Source organism: Chinchilla lanigera, unplaced genomic scaffold (genome assembly GCF_000276665.1).
Source record: "Chinchilla lanigera isolate Chin_1 unplaced genomic scaffold, ChiLan1.0 scaffold00033, whole genome shotgun sequence".
Lineage (NCBI taxonomy): Eukaryota > Metazoa > Chordata > Mammalia > Rodentia > Chinchillidae > Chinchilla > Chinchilla lanigera.
The window spans coordinates 9,788,670-9,806,684 of record NW_004955434.1 but is presented as its reverse complement, the minus strand read 5'-3'; the positions used below and the strand labels follow the sequence as shown (position 1 = coordinate 9,806,684).

General features: G+C 38.8%; 1 protein-coding gene across 1 annotated transcript in view; it reads left to right on the top strand.

Moving 5' to 3' along the window:
- Positions 1-18,015, top strand: part of Ermp1 (endoplasmic reticulum metallopeptidase 1) — a 52,382-nt gene that overhangs the window by 18,364 nt on the left and 16,003 nt on the right. The window contains exons 6-12 of the mRNA XM_013516296.1: positions 7,212-7,358; positions 8,651-8,743; positions 9,451-9,663; positions 10,570-10,790; positions 12,919-13,093; positions 13,698-13,888; positions 17,727-17,879. Coding sequence (XP_013371750.1) covers positions 7,212-7,358; positions 8,651-8,743; positions 9,451-9,663; positions 10,570-10,790; positions 12,919-13,093; positions 13,698-13,888; positions 17,727-17,879 — 1,193 coding nt within the window. The remainder of the gene's footprint in view (positions 1-7,211; positions 7,359-8,650; positions 8,744-9,450; positions 9,664-10,569; positions 10,791-12,918; positions 13,094-13,697; positions 13,889-17,726; positions 17,880-18,015) is intronic.

Here is an 18,015-nt window from a genome sequence, read left to right as displayed (position 1 = left end):
TTGAATTGTTTCACCTAGTTACACCCTGAGTTTGCCTTTGGTGAGCTGGAAGTCTGGGGTTGCATCTTGCTAAAATGTTTTCTCATTTTCTGTTTTTCTTTTTATTTAATTCCTGGGTTGATGCTTGTAAATTGTTCATGGTAGGTAGCTTTATTGCTAGTATTTAGAGCCCTTAGGAAATTAGGAAATGGGTACCTCTTAGAGATATCTTCCAGGTGTATCTCGCTTTTGGGGTTTGAGTCCATTGCAAAACCTACCTGTTACATTTACTGGGGATGAGGAGTTGCTGTCTATTTGTCCTATCCCTGGTTCTTTGGTACTGGCCTATAGTATTGTTTATGACTCTTAGGCAGTCTGTCTTGGCGTACCAGGAAGAGCAGTGTCACCTTGGCTAAAGTACTACAGTCAACAATAACAATAGCTTCAAACACAGCCTAGAAAATGACAAACTGGGGTAACTATTAATTCGCTACCTTTAACTGTTTGAACTAACCTGCACCTTTAATTGTGCTGAATTTGGTTCTGCCTTACCCTGACACTGGGAGCTGCTAGATGGAGACAACCTGAAGCTGCTCTGAGTTCCAAGCTTAATTGAGCCCTCTCCAAGATGCATTTCGGCCAGTTGTTCTAACCATTGCTCTTTAATTGCCTCTCCTTGAGGAAGTCTGAATCCAAGTAACTCAGTAGCCACTGCAGTGCGCTGTGCGTACTGCTTTGTTACTCTCATGCCTGCCGGCCTACCTTTGCCTCCCTGCCTACCTCCCTCCCTCCTTCCCTCCTTCTCTCCCTCCTTCCCTCCCTCCCTCCTTCCTTCCTTCCCTCCTTCCCTTCCTCCCTCCCCCCTTCCTCCCTTCCTTCCTTCTTCCTTCCTTTGGTACTGGGAATCAAACTCAGGACCTTGCACTTGCATGTGCCACTGAACTATATCCCTGGCCCTCTCTCATGCATTTATTCATGGAGTCCTCTGGGGCCACCAGTAGTCACCAAGTGTCTGCAGGTTCAAGCCGCTCCTCCCATACAGTGAGTCAGGGCACAGGGAGAAAGTGCTGCTTGCCACCACCTCCTTCTGCAATGAGGTCCATCTCTCTGCTCTCCCTATGGGCTTCAGTTCTTGCTTTAGATCCTTGCTGGGTCCCAGGGACCCACTTCCCTCCTCTTATGTTGTTATATTCCAGCATCTGGACACCAGATCTCTTGAGAGGATGTTCCCCTGCTGTTCACCACTCTGTCATCTTTCTTTTTTCTTTTTCCATAGTGGTTGTGTTCCACCAACAATGGAGAAAGTTTCCTTAACCTTGCCAGCATTTGTTACTGGTTGATTTCTCAATGGTAGCCATTCTTTCTGGAGTGAGATGGAATCTCAGTGTTATTTTAATTTGCATTTCTTGAATGACCAGTGATGTCAAACATTTTTTCATGTATTTATTCGCTTTTTATATTTCATGAGAGGGATGTCTGTTCATTTCAGATTCGTGTTTTTTAACTGGGTCTTTAAATTTGGAGGTGGGATTTAATTTTCTTGAGTTCTTTATATATGCTAGATATTAGTCCTTTGAGGAGTAGCTGGCAGAAATTTTTTCCCATTCTGAGGATTGTCTTTTCACTGTGTTGGTTTCCTTTGCTGTGCAGAAGCTTTTTAATTTGGTGTAATTCTATTGCTTCATTCTTGGTATTATTTCTTGTGCAGCTGAAATTTTGTTCAGAAAGTCTTTGTTTATACTTAGGTCTTCAAGAGTTTTACCTATTTTATCTTTCAACAAATTAAATGTTCTAATGTTTAGATCTTTGATCCATGTGGATTTTAATTTAGTGCATGGTGAGAGATCTGGATGTAAGTTCATCTTTTGACATGTGGATAGTCAGTTTTCCACACAAAATGTGAAACTCAGTTGGGTATGGTAGCAGATGCTTATAATCCCAGCACTCTGGAAGACTGAGGCAGGAAGATTGCCAAGTTAGAGCCTACCCTGGGCAATTTAGTAATTGAAACACTGTCTCAAAATAAAAAACAGGGCTGGGCCTATACCTCAGAGCAAAGGCCCTAGGTTCAGTCCCTTGTAACACAAACAAGTCAAAAACACCCTGAAAAACCAAAAACTTAAGAACTGCTATTCTCAAGTGAATACCTTTCTACCCCCACTTCATGAAAGCATATAGACATTTTGTGCAGTTTCCCAGAACTCAGAGAAATTTTTGTTTGCCTTCTCAAATACCATTCTTGCCTTTCTTTTCCTTCCTTTCTTGTTTTGCTGTGCTAAGGATCAAACCTGTGGCCTGCTGTGTGCTAAGCAGGTGTTCTGTCCTGCTTCTGTCCAAGAGTAGCTATTCTGATTTTTGTGATAATTGCTTTTTAAATTTATAGTTTAGCTTTACCTGTTTTTCAGCTAGTATTATTATTATTATTATTTATTATTATAATTCTTGGTACTGGGGATTGATCCCATAGGGGGCCCTACCACTCAACTATACCCATGCCCCCCTCTTTTTTATATTTCTTTTTCTTTTTTTGTCTTTTTGAGACAGGGTTTTGCTATGTTATCCAGTTCAGGCTGGCCTTGAACTCACTTTGTAGCCCAAGCAGGCCTCAAACTTGCAATGGTCCTCCTGCCTGAGCCTTCCCAAGTGCTGGAATTACGGGTGTGCAGCACCACATCCAGCTTTATTTTTAATTTCAAGGCAGAGTCTCACTATGTTCCCCAGGCTATCCTTGCACTTGCCATATTCCTTTCTCAGCTTTCTGAATAGCTCATATTATAGTTGTCTGTGACCATGCCTGATCTTACTGTGGTTTTATTTATATTTTTGAGATACTAGAGGTTAAACTACTGAGCTATATCCCTAGCCCTATTTTTTATTTTGAAGCAGATCCTGCTAAGTTGCCCAGGCTGAAACTTGGGATTCTCCTGCCTCAGCATTCTGAATTGCTGGGATTACAGATAGTGCACCAGTGCTGCCAGCTTAGTATGGTTTTAATTATACTTGATTTATTTATTTTTTAAATCAGATTTTATTCATGCATTTTAGCTGTACATATTGATCACATTCATCATAGAGAATTTGTACCTGTTCATGATATACATTGTTTTTTCCCCTCCTCCGCTTCCCTTTTACAAATGCTTTGTTTCCATGTTTTCCTTCTTTTCTAATTTCTTTTCACTTTTCACTTTTTTCCTTTCCCTCTTCCTTGTTCCCCTCTCCATTTTAACATTTTCTTCCTTTTTCACAATACCTGTTATACATTTTGGTCTTTATTTATACTTTCGATTTCTCATACCAGAGAAACAATGTGGTATTTACATGTGTGTCTGATTTATTTCACTTAAGAGTATGACCTCAAGGTGCATCCATTTTTCCTAGAAATATCTGAAGCATATCCTTTATGGCAGAGTAGTAGTCCATTCTATAAAAAATCCACATCTTTATCGATTCACCAGTTGATGGGCACTTGGGTTGTTTCCAAGATTTGGCTATTACAAACTGTACCACTATAAACATAGGTATGCATATGTTGCTGTGGTATCATGCTTTTAATTCTTTTGGGAAGATACACAGGAATATCTGGGTCAAAGGGAACCTCTAGTCCTAGTTTTTTGAGGAATCTCCACACTGATTTCCGCAGTGGTTGCACCAGTCTACACTCTCACAAACAGTGGAGAACGGTTCTTTTTCCCCCACAGCCCCACCAGCATTTGGTATTGGTTGATTTCTTGATGATAGCCATTCTTTCTGGGGTGAGATGGAATCTGTGCTGTTTAATTTGCATCTCTCAAATGACCAGTTGTGTTGAACATTTTTTCATATGTTTATTTGCTGTTTGTATGTCTTCATTTGAGAAGTATGTGTTCATTTCAGGTGCTCATTTTGGATTGGGTCTTTAAATTCGGGAGGTCTGATTTTTTTCAGTTCTTTATATATATTCTCAATAGTAATTCTTTGTCTGAGGAACAGCTGGTAAATATTTTTTCCCTCATTATGGGTTGTCTCTTCACTCTCTTGGTGGTTTCTCTTATTGTGCAAAAGCTTTTTAATAAGATGAGATCTCAGTTGTTAATTCTTTGTGATAGTTCCTGTGCAGTTCGAGTTTTATTCATAAAGTCTTTGTATACACCAATGTCCATAAGAGTTTTACCTTTAATCAGACTTTAAAAATATAATTTCAGTTACTTACATCTTATTACAGTAATAGTAATGTATAACCTGTGTTTCCCCACTATTATTTTTCTTTTTCTGTTAGTATTTGTCATCCTCTGTGTAACATATCAGGAGGCAGAGACTGAGCGCTTGAACCCAGGGCCTTTACGCTGGTGTACATCCACAGTTTTGTGTGTGTGTGGTTTTTAATTTGAGACAGGGTCTCACCAAGTCACTACATTGTCCAGACTAGGCTTAGGTTTGCAGAACTCCTCAGCCTCCCAGGATGCTGCGATTGCATGCATGGGCCCCCGTGCCTGGTTTTTATTTATTACAGATGTTAACTTTCTGTTTTTTAAGGTATTTGTCAGGTTTTTCTACTATTTTCCCTTCATACAAGTTATTGTTTTCTCCCTTGTAATAAGTACTTTGAAATTATGTAGCTGTCCTGTTCCCATCAAACTTTTATCTTAGTTTTAGCAATCATTGATAATTTTTTGCCTCATGTCTTTTTTCATCATCGTAATCATCATTCGATCATCTTAATGGTTGGAACTATAGTAAAAGGGAGGATTTCACTTCTCCTTTGTGTGTATTTATAGTATTTCAGTAATTCATTCTCTTTATTTTTTTTTCCGGTATCAGGAATTGAACTCACGACCTTGCACTTGCTGGGCAGGTGCTGTGCTGCTGAGCTAAATCCCCAGCCCCCATGTATTTTATTCTCTATGTGTTCTGTTACCATTACCTCTTTAAGTGTTTTTTTGCTACATTCTGTCTCCTTTTCTCTGGGGATTGCGGTTAATCTTATGTTAGATCTTTTCATTGTGTCCCATATGTCTCTTATACACATTTGTGTAGATCCCTTTTTCTTTCTGTGCTTTTTAATATATTAATCATAATATTGTAAATCTGTGCCTAAGGGCTGGGGATGTAGCTTAGTGCGAAAGCACTCGTCCATCATGAGTGAGACCCTGGCCTCACTCCCTAGTACTGGAAGTAAAAAAAAGTCTATGGTCCTTAACCTCCAGTATTGGAATCTCCCGTTTATTACTATAATGCCTCTTCTCCCACTTTTGGTCTTTTTTTTAATGTAGGAGAGCAGTTTGACAATTTGTTTATAAAGTTATAAAAACAATATTCCTAAGACTCCTTGAAGTGCAGTTTCTTATCTGTTACATTAGCCAATTTATTGCACATTTTTGCTATAATATACAGTCTTAAAATCTCAGGCTTATTTCTTGCTTATGTCACATTTTGCTTCCTAAATACCTGTAGTCATTCTGAATGATTATCATGTTCCAGACATCTAATTCCTTCTGGAATCTGGGATGAACGAGAATCCCTTATCAGGGATTATTAACCTCAAAGCCAAAATTAAAGAGAAGTAAGGAATGGCTTTTGAAAGTCTGCTGGGTTGAAGGTTCCATCATTTCTGCTCACAATCCAATGACTCAGACAAGTCTTGTGGCCAAACTTCTTGTGATGGATTAACTAATGGTCAACTTGTAACACCCAGCTGAACTGCATCTGTGGTACTGGGTGTGGAAGACCCACCTCAGGATTGTTGCAACAGCATAGAGAACTGGAGGGGAAGATGGTGTGCTGTTGATTCTCCTGGAGAAGCTTATTGTGCTAGTTTCTGTGATATGAACTCAGCTGTTCTCATCATTTGAGGAGCTCTGGTCCTTACCTTGAGCATTGCTTCCTGGCTCTAGTGCAGATCCCTCAGCCTGCTGGCACAGATCCTTCATCCTGCTGGCACAGACTTTCTAGCTTCTACCACTGACCTTTGGGCCTTCCCAGCACAGATCCTTGATACAGACTTGCATGAGACTTGCTCGTGGGCTCTAAGCCTCCAGCTGGACTCACGGAGAACACGGCCATGGGCTCTAGGTCTTCAGCTGGACTCATGCAGGACATTGCTGTGGGATCAAGGCCCTCAGCTGGATTCTCTGGGTCTCTAGTGAGTGGACAGACCACTTGCACTCTTCTGCATTTGACTTTTTGGGTGAATATTATAAAATAATCCTATAAATTATATGTCCTGTATTAATTGTTTCCCTTGTAAACCCTGACTGCAAGCCTTGTAGTTCATTATTTTGGAAAGAGTATTTACTGATTCTACAGGGTGGCATCACAAATTATGTGGCAAGGGTAGGAAGGGTTTAATCCTTTTTAAAAAATAATTTGGAACAATAATGCAATTTATCCTATGATCCTAAAGAAACTTCCAATTTTGAAGCAAAACTATGTGTATAAAGATATGAATACAAAATTATGAGTATAATAATTATTATGATAAATTATAAACCATTGTAAGGAATTTAATTGTATATTCAGCAAAATGTTAGTTTTTAAAATGATCATTGTATCTAGCAGCATAGGAAAATATACTTAATATAATGTTGTTATTCATTTTTTAATTTTGTATGTGTGTGTGTTTTTGAGACAGGTTCTCACTATGCAGTTCAGGCTGGCCTTGAGCTCACTTTGTAGCCCAGGCCGGTCTTGAACTTGCAAGGATCCTCCTGCCTCAGCCTCCCAGAGTGCTGCGATTACAGGCGTGTGCCACCACACCAAGCTTTAATACAATGTGAAATGAGAGCAGTGTGCAATGTTTTAACTGTAGCTATATACATGTGATGGCACATTTATAAGAAAACTGAAGACATGAAATTGATAGTAATTATCTTAGTATGATAGACTTACAAATTTTTTTATTTTGTTTTCAGTTTTAAACTTTTTGTAGTTGCTCTTACAATATAATTTTATCTTTATAATGTTATTTTTCATTCTAAGTTATACACATATATGAAAACAGTGTTGAAAAATACAGAAAAAGAGATTAAGATACTAATTTTGACTACATCTCCAAAACCCATCCCTATCAGTACTTTTGGTACATTAAAAAAAAAAAAAAACAGAGCTGGGCCTGGGGGTGTAGCTCAGTGGTAAAGTGCCTGTTTAGTGTATGCCGGGCCCTAGGTTCAAGCACAACCATGAAAAAAGGAAAAAGAAATTAGTAGTGTATGTTAAAAAATTTGAGGTTAACCTTGTCTTGTCATGTTTCATTTCAGGTCCTGAAAATCCTTGGTTGATTCAAGCTTATGTTTCAGCAGCTAAACATCCTTTTGCTTCTGTGGTAGCTCAGGAGGTTTTTCAGAGTGGAGTCATTCCTTCAGAAACTGACTTCCGTATCTACAGAGATTTTGGTAGCATTCCAGGTATTTTATCAGTGGTTACAGGCTATTGACAGTATTGATTTATCAAAAGTGGCCTTTACTCCTGGAAACTATGTGAGTAAACCGCATTTTCTGAGAACATATTCTTTTTATGAGAATGATCCTTTCTGGCTCTCTAGATTTCTTAGTGTTTTCCTTTTTTAGACTCCGTGCTAATTTAAATGTCTGCTTCCTGTGTATCTTCTTGTCTTACAGTGTGACAGGAGAGAGAACAGGTTCATATTTTATTCCCAAAAGATGATACCAGGGCCTCCTTGGGGTCTCTGCCCTGCCCTGTTGTCTTGCTTGCCAGCCCCTTTGCTGACAGGTATAGTGTAGGTCAGTGATGGCAAACCTTGTGTAGAATGAGAGCCAGCCAGGCGTGGTGGCGCACGCCTGTAATCGCAGCACTCAGAAAGCTGACACAGGAGGATCGCAGAGGCAGGAGGGTCGTTGAGACCAGCCTGGGCTGCAGAGTGAGCTCAGAAGTCAGCCTGAACTGCATAGCGAGTCCCTGTCTCAAAAAAGACAAAAAAAAAAAGAATGAGTGCCACACTCCATCCGAAAACCCACTTAATGCAACATGCCAACACTGCAGTTATACCTGAATACTGAGGTTTTAGTTTAGAAAAAACAACTCTACATTAAAATCTTTTGTCTTAAAAATACAGTGACATGTGTGCTATAGGTTTGCCACCACTGGCTTAGGTGAAGCTAAAATTTGGCTCTGGCTTGACAAAGATATAGATGGCAAAAGTTTTTTCTTTTTGTCCCTGGGAATGGAACCCAGGACCTTACGTGTGCTAGGCAAATGCTCTACCGCTGAGCTACAGCCCCCAGTCCTAGATGGCAAAGTTTCAGTGAGCACACAGACTCATTTGTTTGATGTATGATGTCTCCCTGTAGAATGTTGTACTTCCTTTATTATTGTGTATTGAACTGTGTACCATATCTATAGATTTTATAAGAATATTGAAGAGATTTGTCATTCATTCATTAACATGACAAAGCAATCAACCTACTTCTTTGACATTTTGTCTTTGTAGGAATTTAATACAGTGGTACCTTGGTTCACAAACTCAATTCTTTCTATAATTCTGGTTGCAAACCCAACTGAATGAGAATTGAATCAAATTTCCCATAAGGTTAACATTGAACCAAACCTTTGAATTTGATTCAGTTCTCATACAGCTTGTTTTGCAGCCAGAATCATGGAAAGAATCAAGCTCGTGAACCAAGCCACTGAGTAGGTCTTCATCTTCAAAGCAAAATGACTTTTTTTCCCTGTGTTTCAGGAATAGACTTAGCTTTCATTGAGAATGGATACATTTATCACACCAAGTATGACACAGCAGACAGAATTTCAACAGATTCCATTCAGAGAGCAGGTTGGTATTTCAAGTTTGAATTTTATTCTGTAAAATATAACCTAAAAATGTATAAATATTCTGCAGCGAGTGCATTAGAAAAGTGCTTTGTGATGGAATGAGTAGGGATTTGGAGTTTTGAGAGGTGAAGGCTTAAATTTTAGTTCTCTCTAGTTTAACTGTTCAGAATATACCCATAGTAATTATGAAAATTTGGAAAGGGAGTTATCCAGGTTTGTGGAAGATTGCTGAGCAATAAGAGTATAGCCAACACTGTAAATTGGAGGTAGTAGTAGGACACGAGAGGGGGCACTTTCCTTGGTGTGGAAAAGTTACATGGATCCGTGTTGGGTAGTGTGGGAGCAGGTGAGAACTTACATGACAGGGAGTTAAAGTGCTTTCCAGAGAGTTCTGGAAAAGTCAGGAGAGGCCAATCTGATACTCAGCCTTAAAGATTTGGTAGGATTTGGCCTGTGGAGGAAAGAGGACATTCCAAGTTACAATACAGCATGAAAAGAATGTGTTTGTAGGAGGCTGTCTTTGAGCAGTTGCTGGACTAGAATGAAATAGTATCTTCAGAAGTAGAGGGAAGTAGAGGGATGGCAGGAAGCTTTGCATATTCATATCCTTCCCAACTGTTCATTCAAATAGTAAATGGTTTGTTTTTGTGTTGTATAGTTCTACATTCAAATAACTTATTCAGCTTTTTTATCTTCCTTTACAAATAGGTGACAACATCTTAGCAGTGCTGAAATATTTAGCTACGTCTGATATGCTGGCTTTCTCTTCTGAGTATCGACACGGAAAGATGGTCTTCTTTGATGTGCTTGGCCTGTTTGTCATTGCCTACCCTAGTCGTGTTGGCTCAATAATAAACTACATGGTAGTGATGGCTGTTGTTTTGTACCTAGGTAAAAAACTGTTGCAGCCCAAACATAAGAGTAAGTATTCCCCTCTAAAGCTGCAACTATTGGCATGGTATAGGATTTGCTTAAAGTTTTTTAGTCAGCATGCCTGTATCTTCCCAGGTAGTTAAGAATCTTAGGAAAACAATGTTTGATTTATATTGTAAAAAACCCTTAAATGAATATTAGGTTGATGTGCTCTTATACTTTTAGGCTTCATGAGTAGACAGTTTTTATAAACTTCATAGAAATAACAGATAGAAAGCAATGAAAGATGGTTTGTATAGATTGACTTTTAATGAAAATTCCCATGAAAAGCTTTTTCCTGCTGGGCATGGTGGCGCACACCTATAATCTCAGCACTCAGGAGGCTGAGGCAGGAGGATTGCTGTGAGTTCAAGATCAGTCTGAACCTACATAGCGAGACCCTGTTTCAAACAACAAAAAACCTTTTTTACTTTATAGATCAGTAGTGTACTGTTTTGAAGCATGAATGAACTGCTTTTAATTAAATTGGTCCCTTCTGATTGAAATGTTTCTGCTTGATATATTTTAGACTCTTTAATTTGTCATGTGCTATTACAAAATAAAATATTCAGAACTAACTTAAATAATTCATTATCACTGTTTATTTTTTCCATGTCTGCATTTTCCTCTTAGCTTTTATTAGCAAAATTTTATATGAACCTTTTCCCTCCATTCTTGCTAATATTTTCATACATTAAATATTCCAAAGTTGATAAAGATTAAAACTACTCACTTGCTCAATAAGTGTTCCTTGAATATTATTCTTGGATATTTTCCCTGTCTCCAACCTAGGACATTCCAATACTTTTCAATTACGGTAGTGAATTTTTCACCATTTTCCCCTTTAACTGTACTGTTTATGTAATGGCTTTGATGTATATGTTGACTTCCAACTTTTTGTTTTCTCTTCATTAGCTGTTAACTACACAAAAGACTTCTTGTGTGGACTTGGCATAACTTTCATTAGCTGGTTCACCAGCCTTGTTACGGTTCTCATCATAGCAGTGTTCGTCTCTCTTATTGGACAGTCTCTTTCTTGGTACAACCACTTCTATGTCTCCATTTGTCTGTATGGAACAGCAGCTGCAGCCAAAATAATATTCATACACACCCTTGCAAAAAGATTCTATTTTGTGGTAAGTAATAGGCATATTTTTTTTCTGCTTTCAAAGACTAAAAAAAAGTCAAGTAGGATTAACTGTATTTGGTCTTTTGAGCTGTTAGAGATTGTTCAGTGTGTTTATAGAAAACACTCCCACAACTGTGTTATTTTGCCAGAAGGTTTCTTATTCCAAGAATCGTTCGGCAGAATTTAAGTGAGGTTCTAAAGCTGTGCTGTAAATAATGGTTAGGATGGTGGCTTTGTCTCTGCTGTGCTTGCTGCACTTTTTTGGTAACATGTTCTTGTATCTACCAGCCCACCTTGGACTCACGCAGTTACTTATGTGTGCGTACTGCTGTTCTCCTCTGGACTGTTAAGTTTCATGAGGGCAGGGATTGTTTTATTCAACATGTATTCCTTTGCTTAGGCAGTATCTGACACACAGAATTAACACACAGAAAGTACTTGTTGCTTAAAGGAATGTTGCACTTAGAATCTTTAATTTTTCTGTCATTTTCTTTCTTTTACCTGTGTGTTTGTTGATGGAGATTTTGTTTGATAGCATACATGTCGTTAAAGACACATTGCTAGGGAACAAGGTGAGACGAAAATGGTTCTAAATGATTTGTACTGAATGTTAGAGAATGCTGTCACATTGTTATGGTTTCAGTGGTATAAATTTGGTAAAAATATGAAGAATTAAGGTTATGAAATAACTAAAAATGAAATATACTAAGGAAGTTATAGTTTCTTGTTTTCTAAGAGAATTTAGGGGGAAGCTAGAAAATAAGATTTTGTCATTTAGTAGGAAAACTTGTAACACTGTATAGAGTGTTTTGGAATAGTGCAGGAATGTAAGGGATAAGTGAAGGTAAGGATGAAAATAGATTTGAGAGATATTTATTTTATCTTTGGTACAGTTTGAGTATTTTCTATAAAACATACTTTCTTCTTTTTTTTTTTTTTCCCAGGACTGGGGATTCAATCCACGGTGTCCGCACTGAGCTACATTCCCAGTCCCTACCCATTTTTGAGACAGTGTCTCACTAAGTCACTAAACTGCCCAGGTTGGGCTTGTTCTTGTTTTGTTTTTGAGACAGGATCTCTCTCTGTAGTTCAGGCTAGCCTTGAAGTTAGTGTGTAACCCAGGCTGGCCTTGAACGTGTGGCAGTTGTCCTCCCTCAGCCTCCAGGTGTGCACTGTCACACCTGGCTAAAGACCAAGCCTCTTGATTAACACTGGGTTGAACATTAAGTGTTAATAATTATAGCCTGTCTTTTAGTACGTAAGGAGTTTGTCAGATGAACTTTAACTTGTTCTGAAAATATGTGACAGAAACCTTTGAGCTCTTGAAATGAGTTCCGTTAAACACACATTGGGATAAACAGAAATGAGAAGGCAGAAGAAAAAGCAACTTAAAGACATCTATTTACAATTTGGTATTTATGCACTGTAATTATAACTTTCGCATTTGCATTGATAGCCTCACTCCTGCAAGTGTTAAAATGTATTTCATTAGGCAGCTTTTTTCCTCAAGAGTGCTGTCCGAGAGCTCTCTGATTTCAAAACCCTAAGTGCTTTTTTATTTTTTATTTATTTATTTATTTATTTTCTCCGGTACCGGGAACCGAACTCACGATGTTGCGCTTGCCAGGCAGGCACTTTGCCGCTGAGCTAAATCCCCAGCCCCTTTTTTATTTTTTTAGTTCACATATTATATGAAAGCTTCAGGAATACAAGAAGAGGGCAAAGGTGACCAGTTGGACATAGAAAAGACTCAGGAAAATCAAACTGCACCCAACATAGCCGTGAGGCGTGCCACGTGGACCTGCAGCAGTTGTTCATTTGCAGGCTGTTTGTCTGGTTTGCTTCTCAGCCTTTAGGAATTACACAAACAGGAAAAGCCTACAGAAATTGATGTTTTTAGGGACTCCTTTTATTTTGGAATATTTCCAAAGATTACTTTTAGCCCTGTGAGAGAAAAGCACAGATACTGCTTTCCTCCCATCTTGTGAAATTACCCTTCCTGTGCAGTAATTTTGAATGTACTCTGTAAGACAGAAGTTTGTTTACTTTGTTTAAAGCGCAGACTCTACTAAAACAAAATGTCGCTCATTTGTGACTAACCTGTAAACGAGACTGTTTATTTTTCTTTCTTTCAGAATGCGAGTGACCAGTACCTGGGAGAAGTATTTTTTGACATCTCACTGTTTGTGCATTGTAGTTTTCTTGTCATGTTCACTTACCAAGGACTTTGCTCAGCATTCATTAATGCCATCTGGGTAGCATTTCCTTTGCTCACAAAGCTCTGCGTCCACAAGGAGCTTAAGCAGCATGGTAGGGAAATTCGTTTTGATACAAATGAAAAATATTTTAAAGTATATAAGGCTTTCAGTGACTTCGTTTTGTGTAGCCTTTCCAAATAATAATAATAATAGTTATTATTATTTTTTGTTGTTGTTTTGAGACAGGGTCTTGCTGTGTAGTTCAGGCTGGTCTTAAATTCACTATGTAGCCCAGGCTGGCCTCAAACTCACACTGATCCTCCTGCCTCAGTCTCCTAAGTGCTTTTTTATTTTTGAGATGGGGTCTAACCATGTTTCTCAGGCTGGCCTTAAACTTGCAGTCCTTAAAATTTAGTCTTCTGAGTAGCTGGAATTACAGGAGTATTCCCGTGTATCCAAACCTTAAATTTTCATACCACATACATTTTTATCTTTCTTACATTTATGAACGCATACTAATATATTACTGGTGTATTTTAATTTTCATTTGTGTTTTGTCCTCTCTGAATGAAATTTTGTTATTTCAGTAGATAACATGTATTGAAGGGCAAGCGTCACATCTAACGTAGTCTCTGTTAGATGCCAAGACCCATCACTATAAAAGTCTGCATCTCAGGGTAGTGTCTCATAGATGCTTTTCCTTTCTCTTTTTCTAGGTGCCCAAGGAAAATTTATTGTCCTTTATCTTTTGGGGATGTTTATTCCTTATATTTATGGACTGTACCTCATCTGGGCAGTATTTGAGATGTTTACCCCTATCCTTGGGAGAAGTGGTTCAGAAATTCCACCTGATGTTGCGCTGGCAGTCATTTTGGCTGGTTGTACGATGATTCTCTCTTCTTATTTTGTAAGGAAAAAACATTTTGCTCTTTAAAGATATGAATATATGATGATTTCTACCATACCACATTGTATGAAATAATATTGCTTATATTTTAAGAAAGTCTTAAGCAAAAAAAAAAAAAAAAAAAAAACACCTGTCAGTTGAATGTCCCTGAAAAACCTTGAAAATGCTTTACTCTTATCCTGATAGCTTCAGCCTGACAAGCGCAAGGTCGTGAGTTCAGTTCCCGGTACCGGAGAAAAACCAAAAAAAAAAAAAAAATAAGGGGGGGAGTGGTTGTGCATCTTGTGGGCTCAGTATGGCAGGGATTGGTTTTTTTGTTGTTACTGTGGTTTTAATTTTTGCTCCTCATCCTCCCAAATCCCCGCATTAGACCCCTTTTCAAATAGCCTTTCAAACTGTCTAAGTGTGAATATGCAGAAGGCACACCGAATGAGAATTGTTGGAGATTCCCTTTAGAATGGTTCCTTAGAATGGCTTCTGAATATATTTCTTAGAGGTAAATGTTAGTAAATACATAGTAGTTTTATTAGTACCATTACAGCTGAGTGGGGAAGGAAAGCTAATTTCAGTAAGGCTTCTTAAAATTTGTACGGCATTGCTGTTATGTCAAAATTCATTAATTGCATTTGTCTCCTTGGGTGACACACAGTTATGATACCCAGATATGCCTTCCTTTACCAAGTAATAAAGTATATCACTGTCCTTGTCAGTCTTCAGTTTGCTGTGTCAGTTTTCTGTCCTGGTAGGGGAAAACTGCTGTCCTTGCTTTCCCCTTGGGAAACTCGAGAGGGCAGAAAAGATAGTGACACTGAGTTGAAGACTGGAATCCCCCGTCGGGGTTCTACTCTTGGTATGGTGTCCATACCTGCAGGTCTCAGGCTTTGCCGCTAGAGAAGGCAGGCTCTTCATTGTGTTATTTATGGGTAGTAATGTTAAAGATAGTGGCTTAATTAACAGAGTAAAACTGTTCTCCCTAGGTAATGGAGAATTAGAACTACAGTGCTTACGCAGAGAGCTTTTCTTTCAGTCCGTAGGAGTATAGTAAATATATTTTCTCAAAAGCAGTTAAATTTCTGTCAAGTTATCAGTTAATAGGTTTCCTAGGTTTCTGTTTGCTGGGTTGTCATGGTTATATCAAATTGACAGTGCTGAAATGGGACTGCTAATAGGAGTGGGATCAGAAGGAAGAGGTTTAGCTTGGCATGGTGGCATATTCCAGTAATCCCAGCTAAGGGAGGCTAAGATTGGAAGATTGCAAGTTTGAGCCCAGCCTGGGCAGTTCAGTGAGACTTGGTCTTGAAATAAAAAAACAAAATGGCTGGAGATGTAACTCAGTGGTAGAGTGCTTGTCTAGCACCTACCAGGTCCTCTGGTCAATCCTTAGTGCTGCGCCCCTCCCCCCAAAAAGGAGACCTGGCGAGAAACAGCTCAGGGCCATTAGCACACTACTGGACATTTCATTCCTTCTTGTGCTTCTCTTTGTTTTATTTTGCACTCCTTATGGACCTAAAGTATCTGGGTGTGGTGATGCATGCCTATAATCTTAGCACCCTGGGATGCTGAGGCCGGAGAATCACAAGTTCGAGCCTGGCCTAGACAATTTAGTAATTTTCTAAGGTCGTATCTCAGAATAAAAAAGGGTTGGTGATGTAGGTCAATACCCAGTCCAAAAACAAAAAAACTCTAAACCGACATAGGATGTAACATTTAGGGCAGAAGTAGAATTGGAAAAGTGACTAGTCTCTTCCTTCCTCTTGGTTCTCTGGTTGCCATTCTGTTTATCACTATTAGCAGACCCCTTTCAGAAGGGGAAAGAGGCTGAAGGTGAACCTACTGCTGTGGAGAAGAGGGACCTTGAATATGGAAATGATAGTGTAAAGTGAGATTTTATGACAGCTTTGGGACTGCCTGGCTTGAGAATGACAGAAACCACAGCATTATGACAGGGAGGTTTTCTCTTTTTAACTAAAAGATTGTTTTTTCTTAAACTTACAAACTTCCCAGTAGATGGGAAACGTAGGAGATAGACTTGTGACTCTTAGGAGGTAGAAAGTCAGACAGGGTTACAAATTTTGTTTTGCTAATTTACTGCTTTAAATCTTGGATGCTTTGTCATGTTGCTTTAATTGCAGTGTACAAACAAGATCTTTCACCTGAGAATGCTACTGTTTTGTTGGAGATTATCCCTGATAGACTGTTGGAACACTTTAGATAGGAAAATCATTTCACTTTGCATAGTAGAGTAGATTATGAATATTTGCTTAATCTTTCATTTTCTTCTTGATAAAAATATTCTTGCATTCATGTTATTTTCTACCTGTTGAACCTAGGTGGTACGCTGTTAGGTAAAGAAGGCAAAGTAGGATCTAGGTTTAGATCATTGTTTCTCAAAATGGCTTTTTTCAGATCATTTCAGACCCTGAAGGAAACTGTAACCCTATCTGTGAGTCTTTGGAGTCCTCTTCAGCTCTTAATTCAGTGACAAGTTAAATAATATTTAGTGTTTTGCGGAAGTCAGTCTTGAGACTGAGCCATTAACTTTTGCTGCCCAAACTCAGACTTGCTTTGATTGTGTTGACACTGGTTAACTTACGATCTAAAGGAACAGTATTACTTAGTAATAGTTTTTCTTCAAGTGCAGGTAAGTCCACAGGCAGTCTTGAAGGCATATCTAAATGCTAGTTTATATGAACCCAAGTCTTTTGCACAATATAGAAATATTGAGGAGAATCTGAGTTTTATTGAAACAAATCTGCGTAAGTTTAAAAAGTTTATATTTGGTAGTTGAGTTTTTATTTGTTTTTATTTTTTCTGTCCTGGGGATTGAAGCCAGGGCCTTGGCTTTGAGTTATATCCCCCTACCCCCATTTTAAAATTTATAATTATTTTTTATTATTATTATTTTTGGTACTGGAGGTTGAACCCAGCTTCTCTGTGTTGAGCTATGTCTCTATCCTTTTTTAAAAATTTTACTTTTGAGACAGGGTCTTGCTCAGTTGCCCAGTCAGAGCTTAAACTTCTAATCCTCCTGCCCCAGCCTGCCAAAGTGCTGGGATTACTGGGCGTGTGCCATTATGTCCAGCTTTTTTTTTTTTTTTTAATTTGAGGCAGTGTCTCACTAAGTTGCCTAAGGTGGGCTTGAATTTGCTAATTTCCTGCCTCAGCCTCCTAGAGTGTTAGGGTTAGAGATGTGTGACCATGCCTAGCCCATTTGGTAACTTAATGGAACTCTTGGTACCCTAAGTGGTGCCTGCTGTGAAGTGTTCACTATCAAGACCATTGATAAAATCAGATAAAATAAGGTTATGGCTTGGCTGGTGATGGATCTACATGCTGCATTCTCTTTGCTGATTGAGCACAAGAACATAGTGGTCGGTTTCTTTTTCCCTATTGCTTTCTGGCTGCCTGTCAGAAGGCACCGTCCTGGCCATTTGGAAGCATCTGTGATTTTTCTAGGCTTTGCTTGTGATGGAAATCCCGTAGAATTAGTGCTTTATGTTCACATGCTGATAAGTTGTCATCATTGTTTGTTGAATGGTACTTGTTATAAAATAAAGTTGGAAAAAACATCTATCTGAGGAAGGTGTGAAGGCACATGGCTGTAATCAGTACTCACTGAAGCTGAGGCAGAAGGGTCCCAAGTTCCAGTCCTGCCTGGGCAATGCAGTGAGACCCTGTTTCAAAATAAAAACATTCAAGGGCTGGAGGTGAAGCTGAGTGATAGAGTGCCGCGAGTTCAACCCCCAGGACAGATTTTGAAAAACATTTACAGATTGAAAAAAAAACCAAAACACGTTTCTGCCAGTAAATATGTAATTTTTCTATTTTTGTGTTTTAGGTGAACTTCATCTATCTTGCCAGAAGCACAAAGAAAACCATGCTGACTCTAACTGTGGTATGTGCAGTTACATTTCTCCTGGTTTGCAGTGGAACCTTTTTCCCATACAGCTCCAATCCTGCTAATCCAAAGCCAAAGAGAATGATTCTTCAGGTAAGAGCGATTCTGTGGGAAATTCAGGAGGGGAAATTTTCCTTGTTTGTTTTGAGCTTTAGTAGTGAATAGGAAACTTAAGGTAACTTCTGCTCTTGACCTGTTTGGTTTTCTGCTCTTTCCTATGTGAAGCAGT